General features: G+C 47.2%; 1 protein-coding gene across 1 annotated transcript in view; it reads right to left on the reverse strand.

Annotated features, from left to right (window-relative positions):
- The window catches only part of PHALS_00447 (bub protein kinase), a gene marked incomplete at both ends in the record, with an annotated part of 1,845 nt that extends 89 nt beyond the window's left edge, over positions 1-1,756 (reverse strand). Inside the window, 3 exons of the mRNA XM_024716390.1 lie at positions 48-1,048; positions 1,116-1,273; positions 1,334-1,756. Of these exons, the coding sequence (XP_024572498.1) occupies positions 48-1,048; positions 1,116-1,273; positions 1,334-1,756 (1,582 nt within the window). The remainder of the gene's footprint in view (positions 1-47; positions 1,049-1,115; positions 1,274-1,333) is intronic.
- Between the last annotated feature and the right edge of the window lie 6,457 nt (positions 1,757-8,213).

Consider the following 8,213-nt stretch of genomic DNA (forward strand, 5'->3'; position numbering starts at 1 on the left):
GTTGATCGTCATGTCTTCTTGGTTTTCATTTGATGCTATAGACTGACCACTCGGTGCTGTAGCAACTATAGGTACTCTTTCGCCGTCAACAGTGCTTTTTGCAAGGCTAGTCACGGTGGGTGCAGGCTGCATGAGCACTGTTGGATTAGCCTCATGTATAACTTTTGAAGCTTTCACAGACGAGGTAGCAAGTGACGAGGACAAGACCACATTGGATGCAGATTCGACGTCAGGACTCATATTTCGGTAGGCCTGGTGTTCGAGATCGCAACGTCGGTCCACGATCTGCTGGTATGCGTGTGCACGATTTTCTTCAAACGAGACGGCTTCACCAGTTGTGGATGTGGTCTGATGGAAGTCATAATTTGATATCTCGACTTGTTTTTTTCTAAGCTGGGACAATTGCACCTTCTTGTCCCCTGCAGAGAAATTTTTTAGTGGTTTTTGTGCAAGCATCTCTTCCTCTGTAGCCATCCCATCTATCCGCTGTCGAAGCGTCAAATAACGACGTGTCAGAGGTGATCGCCGCTTTGGTTCATTTTGAGGTACAGAAAATTCATCATCCACAAAAACCTGTAGCGGGCTGACATGTGAACGGCTGGTCAGCGGCGATTGACAGTCATAGTGTGAATTTGCTGTGGCTTCATTTTTTCGCCGAGATCCGTTTGGATGCCAACCGCGCGGTTCTTGTTCATTCTCTTTGTCCTGCTGCTGCAAAGTCACGAGCTTTTTCCAATTACTATTACCGTCTAAAGGATCAACAGAGTGTCTAACAGGATCCTCGTAGACCCTAAATACCGGTTTGTGCGCATTTTCTTTCTGAATGCGTTTCAATCGAGTCGATGCTCGGTGAATGTGAAGCTGTTGACGCTGTGCATCATTTAGTTCCAAAATTCCATACGTTGACAAGCTTTCAAGTGCACGACGGTGTGTTACCTCGTCTATTCCACAATCACCGGTCTCCTCAGTCATCCTCAGCCATTGACGACTCATTCGTCTTTGAAACTCATTGTATTTCCTTTCTAATAGATCTTGTGGCTCTGCATTCCTGTACTCAGCAACATGATCAGTAAGTCATCTAAAGGTGCAAGCCTGACCTCAATCGAAACTCGTACTTCTGGCTAGCTTTCAGATAAATTTTGTGTGCTTGCGGGTAATTGGCCATCGTCTCAAGAACGTATGCCCAGCCAATGTAGAAGAGCGAAACACGCTCACCAATCTTGTTCTGGTATAAAAATTTGAAAATATCTTTAGGATTTGATACCAAGTCTGCCTACAGTCACACTTGTCAGCATCAAATTTCGTGTTCAGTGTCAGCATCCAAAACCCTCACGTATTGTATCCAAAGTCGAATGTAGCGCATGTCGTTCTTATACCGCAAATTGTCTTTGAGCTCGCGCGTGCATTTTTCCAGCACTGTGAATTTTTTGCGTGTGTCCTCGGGCATTTTGACTTCGAGCCAGCGCACGTACTCGATCCAGGCGGCTAATGGGTCATCTCCATCATAGGCCACGACAGCATCTTCCTTAGCCTTTACTTCGTACTCCAGGCGCATCTTCGTCTGGAAAGAGTTGTGGTCGCGCAGGGACTTGTTCAGATCTGTTACGTTTCGGCCACGCTTTAGTGGTAAGACATTCTCCTTGGACGATTCCCATTCGAAAACTTCAGCTGTACGCTTGCGGCCAACGAATGATTCATTATGTGGAAGCTGTCTCGTCATCGGCGCCTTGAGTTTGATATCCGCTGCCTGTCGCATTCGCTAGCTAGGCTTGTTTTCGCTATGGTCAAATGCGGACTCCTCTTCTTTTAAATATTTAAAGATCCCGCCAAGTTTGGCTTTAGTGCAATACATCATATCGAGGGCCAAATTCTGAACTCTCAACCTGTCTAAAATTATACTACTACTTTCTCGCTGTTTCCTGAATGTTAATTTTGATTTTAGCCCATCCGCAAAGTCAGATTTAGGCGATGTTGTTTTGAGGCCCGTTGTCAGATTTGGGCTGGGCGATGCACCCATCTGGAGTCAGATTTAGCTGGATGATTCTTATCGAGTGCTACATATGCAGTTGCACAAGTTGTCTTCCTTTGTAATACCCGGGTTCCCAATAGGTATAGGAAGTCTTATCTCAGCTGATACCAATTCGGTCACCATCGCGTCATAACTCGGTGCTTAACCACTGCACTAGGATGAGTCTATTGGAGCAGCCCTGAGTGTGAAAAGTCTATAATGTCAAATCTTATTGTGATGCAGAGGTTGGCCGACAGCTGCAATGGGGTTGCCGTCCACCTCACGCCGAGACAAGTTAATCTTACGAATTTGCAATAGCAAAAAATACTCGGGGAGGAATTCTTTCGCTCCATCCGCCATCCTCTCAAAAAAAACAGGCTGTATTTATATTATCTCTTCTTAATTTCAAGAGGGAAAATCAAGTTGAGCTTAAATGGTAATAAATATGCGTTATTATCTACAAAATAAAAACTTGTGAACACTTGTCCCACGAGACCGATCCGTACCAGTAGTATCATGATACCTCATATGACTTGGTGCTTCTGAGCCTTGCTTTGAGTCAGACGGAAAATAGTGACAGTAGTATAGTATGTACGTACACCATAAAGCGATGCACACATTCCTTCTCCTCCAAGGTTTATACATCATTGGATCCACACTCATCAAGATTTCGCGCAACGGTGAGCGCTTCAAAGGCAACCAAAGCGCCAAAAGTTCCTTTTCCACCACTGCATCTAATAGCATATGTTGGACCTGGCTCAGCAAGCTAAGCTTACCTGTCCGCAAGCGTGATAGTCACAGTTATTTTTGCAGACGCCATCACGTCGTATATTGTATTCAATCCATCAAAGCAGCTCGCCGTATCGTGATTGATCCTTTACACGCCAATGCGTGTGAGTCTTTTGTTCAAAAGAGAGCGATACATGCGCTTTCTGACCCTCCAGGTCACCATACCGTCAGCGCCTGGACCAACAACGGTTAGTAAATCCGTACACTCCATGAGAGCCATACCGTTTGTATTGGCAGAGATGCAAAAGCGTATCTTACTTAATTCGCACTGGGTGAAGAAGCACGTCGCCTCGCCCGTCTTAAGCTATACGAGTCAACTTTAGCCAGACTAAAGAGTCTTTGGACGCTTGACTTTGCAATGTACAAAAATGACGTAGTCTTAGAGATAGATGGTCGCCACCTTTGTCAGCAGCCTCACTCAAACCCATTGGACAGCTGAGACAGCTATCGGTCAGGTCTCAAACTTCGGTCCTCCCTCGTCTCTGGGAAGCGTGATGCACTAAGCGACTATCTCTTGCTCCCCTCGAGGGGTACAGACGGAGAGCCGCCAAGTCATCAGCGTCGGCAGAGCAATCATGCCGAAGTGGGACCTCAAACTACTATGAGATCCTGATGTGAGGCTATCTCTTTCGGCTGACCAGATACTGTTCATAGCCATTGTCGGGCCCAGTATCTTTTCTGCTTAAGTGTGAATCACCCCTTGCGCATTGAGCAGAACCTGCGACGAAGTACCCTCCTACTATCAGTTTCGACTATATCTACCGATTATAACGGCACGTCGACTTTCTTTGCGAGTTTAGGCGCGTGTGGTCAAAATCAACATGAGTCGGTTTCGGGTGCAATCTCTCTGCTAAGCAATTGAATTGATTGAATTGAGCTACTCAAAACGGCTCAAGACTGTACTGCTGCCCTAGAGCCGAAGTTAGCTCAGCTACACGTTATATCCGACTGGCTTGTTAGAGTCGGGTTGCGGTGCCGTTTTAATGATTGCATGTAAAGCGTTGGATGCATTTGGATTTTCTTCGGGATATCAGGTGTATGAGTCTCTTTCGAACTACGGTCCGATGCAGCGAGCTCGTGACAAGGTATTGTAAAGCTTCTGACGGTAGGTTGACTTTGCTCGAATAATCTACTCCGTCCTTCATATCTATGTGTTTAAACTGCCTCTGGTATCTGAATGTTGCCTTTGCATATCCTAACTTTTAGTCATCGCGTCGCACGCACGGCGCACGAAGCTCATTATTATCTATAAAAATCCCTCACTTCATCCTTAAAAAATGATTTCAGCAAGTCCAATCGTATTGACAGTCCCTCCCAACCGGAGTTACATCATGGACGCGTCAAAATAACACAGAGGTTAACCAAACCATTGTATAACTGAGCTAAACACCATGGTGGTATGTATTGCGTTTATCCTAATGAGTAATATTGCTTCGTTCTAGCACTACGATCGCTTAAAGAGTCCCGTAGACCATCTGTCTGAAGGTAGTCAGCGACTAACGAATTGATGTCCTATCTGGTGCGGAGCGCCTAATCAAAGGTCGACGAAATCTTGAGATAGAGCGCAAATTTTAATCCGAAACAATCGCCACCGACAAAACTGTCTTGGCATGAAACTTTAGTGCGAAACAGCTTAGATGTTGTCTCACAAGAAAACGTGTTGTTGATAGCAGCGAGATAAGCTAAACTTACGCAAAAGAATTCCAAAACTACACTGTCAGGATCACGGGTCACATCATTTAACGACAAAAATCAAGTCCATGCTATTGAGCTATTAATATATTTATATTACAGGGCTACTCAAAAGCTGATACTCTGATATACACTCCATTATAAGGCGACTGCGAGGTCAATAGTCCTGGTTTGAGCCATGTGATACGTATTTTGAGCTTAAGCACAACTTTGTGAATGATACAACCTATGTTCTTTTGTTATCATCATGGTTCTTGTAAAAAACAAGCGTTTGCACTGTATCGTTACAGCTTTTACGGATGACCACCGAAGTGATAAATACTTCAATTTTGTATAAATGCTGTGCTTGGACCTCATACCTAGAACCGCTTTAGAGATCTTCCATTACAAGTGCAAATTACTGAACGGGTTTGCGAACTATTGATCTTCTACGTCGATCGACAACAAGCTACGATGCCTGTAGAAGAAATGGAAAGATATTTTTGTCTAACTGACGCGAATAATAATAATGCGACAGCTGTGAGATTCGAACTCATGTGGGTTGTCCCATTAACTTAGCAGGCTAACGTCATAACCACTCGGCCAAGCTGTCACTTCTCAATTTGCCTCGTCGTGATCGAGTCCACCAGACCAGTTTGCGAATACCCCAACCCTACCCTACCAAACGCCTCGTCTCCATGGATACCGAAACCAGCCATCATTTGACGATTCTCGCGCAAGATGATTGTGTGATGGGTGTAGTGGATTCGCACCCAGATCCTCAAACACGTACCGGCAACCTATCTGCCGCGGGAGCTCTTGTAGTCACTCTAACAGGTGGTTCTGCTGGGTCTGTACCCATTAATCCAGTTACCGGCGGGATCCAAGAATCCAGCCAAGCTTCGCTTTTAGGTACGGACCAAGACCATGGATCCGGCTCTGTGCCACGAGATTTGCAATATTTAAATGACAGTATGATCGTGCAGTTGCGCGCCCCTTCTATGAACAGTCCGCATGTATACCAAATTCTGGGGAGGATGTGTAGAACGCCAACGACATGCGTCAAAACGAGGCATCCGCCAACAGCAGTGGTCCCCAGCCGTCCGCCGTTGAAGGCACGCGTCCAAGCGTCGAAACAACCGCGGGCACACCATCACTCCGCGCCTTGCTTCAGCGCTCCTCCGAGATCCGTCGCGACAACGTTGAGGCATCTAATCCACCGCGTGTCGAAATGCCACGGCCAAAAGCAGTATCCATCAAAGATATTGATGCTTTGTATGAAGCTGGTGGTGACTGGAGTCAACTCGCCGCCTCAATTGAGCGAGCTCGCCCATACGTGCTGCCTCGTGTTCGTTATGTGATTATCATTGAGACAGGCCGCGCATTCCAGCGCACCGCGCCAAGCAAAATCCTCGCCTCGCTACTCAAGGACCATGGCAACCCCGTCGTCCAGCAGCAGATTGACCAACCGCAACTGGGTCAGCTGACTAAAATGCCTGGAGGTAACCTCCGCATTAAGATGAAGACAAAAGAAGCTTGCCAGAACCTCGCCGGTCAAAAAGTCAAGGTTCTCAGGGGTAGATACCGATTCGGCGAGTTACATTCTTGCCGACCGCTTCTATATTGATGTGTCGAGTGTCGACAGTGATTTCGACGCAGACCTCATGCTAAGACGTTTCTTCGAGCTAGGAGCACAGCCAATATACGGTATATTCCGAGATGTAAGTCTAGAAGCAATGATCACCACAGCCACGTGGCGGGTGTACTTCCGTTCTAGTCGGTGCCCTCCTGAGCTTATTGTACGCGGCTCTGTGTGCGACCAGCTCGTTTTTGCTGGCCGCATTTACTTATGCATGCTAAGAACGCCTCTTTTCGGACCCAGCGCATGTCGTTCGGTCAACGATCCATCCATGCGCTCGACCTGGCTAAATACGTTGCCCGGAGTTCCACTACCACCCGCGCCAGACCGGACCTAAATCCGACACGGCCATCAGATGCCATGGTGGTAAGTCGGAGCACAAATGAAACTTCGCTTCAGCGAATGCACCGCTAAAGCTCCACCAGAAACGCTACCATTGTTTCCGCAGCAGCTTCTATTGACGATTCAGCGCCTAGCGAGATCTCTCTTGGCGCTGCAGGCTCCCAGGCCGTGTTGCCACTGGTAGTCCGACTTTTTCTCGGCTACTTTTACCACCACCCAGCAATAGTAGCGTCCCAATTTGCGTTGCTGTTAACTACTGCTTGTAAGCGTAAAGGAAAGCGGTCGGGTGCTGATGGGGACTTTGCAAACATGCTGATGAAACCTCGTCCAACCCCCCTAGCCGGAGTTACAACAAGTAACTACTTCGACATCCCCAGCAAGTCGAGGTCGAGTTCGATTGTTTTCCAGCGATGCTCAATAAGGTTACGACCCCGCGCTTTCAGATCGTGCCTCGGACGGTACAAGCTCCGCGCGACATAAACTCTTGCAAAGGTGGTAAAGACTAATAAACCCATACCGATTCAAGAAATAGTCAGCGAGATGGAGGCTGCTGAAGAGACGGTTAACCTCCAATATTACCGGATCGCTTGGCTGCTGTCGATGCCATGGTAGATGGTCTTCACAAAGCACTCCGGACGACAAACAACGCTGACACGCTGACATTCATGAGCTCCGTCAAGGCAACCATGGCATTTAACACCGCGCTTCTACGGCAGATGCGCAAGCTTGATCCCCAACATTACCGGGATCGCTCAACTCCACATGATCAATCGCATTTTGAGCGCAGTCGATCCAACCACCACCAAAACGCTCGCCCGCAAATGGGCCAAGTATGTCGACACCAAGGTTCCCAAGACACGTGATGATGTATTTCGACGTGTTGCCTCATGGTGGAACAATTCAAATACAGCGATCATTACGCGTGCGACCAGAGCACTATCGCTCTTCGAGCTGATATTGATGTGTACAGCGCCCATGATCTTTAAAAAGGATTATTGGCTCCAGCGTCTGACAAAATGGTCAGTACCTTGGATCCCAGCACACAACAGACGTCTGCTGCACCCCAACATGTTGTTGGTGCTTCGCTCTCAGATCGGCAAGTACAGCTTTAAAATCTGGATAGAGGTCCAATGGCAAGGAGATATGCTTGATGACCTTGAGTATATTCGGGAATGCAATCACTTCTTCCCAGAGAATGCAGAAGTGTTGCGGCTCCAGCAAGCTGAAGGTCATTTTGTGCTTACGGCCCGAAAGCTTGCGCTGAACTACTAAGGTGATCCCAACGGTAGATGCACCCGAAGTGTCATGGCAAGATGTCAGCATGTTGACCGTCAACACCAATGGGATCAAGAACAACGGGTATCTACTCATTTATCACCTGATTGCAAAATATAGTCTTTCTTGCATCCAAGAAACCAAATTCCGCGATTGCCACCATCTTGATACTTTCCAATTCAATCTTCAATCCCGGTTCAAACACAACCTATTCGTCACGGTCAGTGCTTCACAGACAACACACCGATCTGGCAGTGTGATCACTGTAATCCGCTCTAAATTTCCAGGTTTCGACATAGCTACGGAGCTTCGAGAACTGACTGTGTTGGGACGCAATTTGGTCGTTCAACTGGTAGTCGCCAATGCTCCCGTTTATATCCACGACGTATACTCGCCAGTGGACGATCATGACAAAGCCGTTTTCTTCGACCATCTTCCAGTGGATCGTTTCGAAGACAATGCAACACACATCGTTCTCGGCGACTTGAA

This window comes from Plasmopara halstedii (genome assembly GCF_900000015.1).
Source record: "Plasmopara halstedii genome assembly, contig: Scaffold_110, whole genome shotgun sequence".
Lineage (NCBI taxonomy): Eukaryota > Oomycota > Peronosporomycetes > Peronosporales > Peronosporaceae > Plasmopara > Plasmopara halstedii.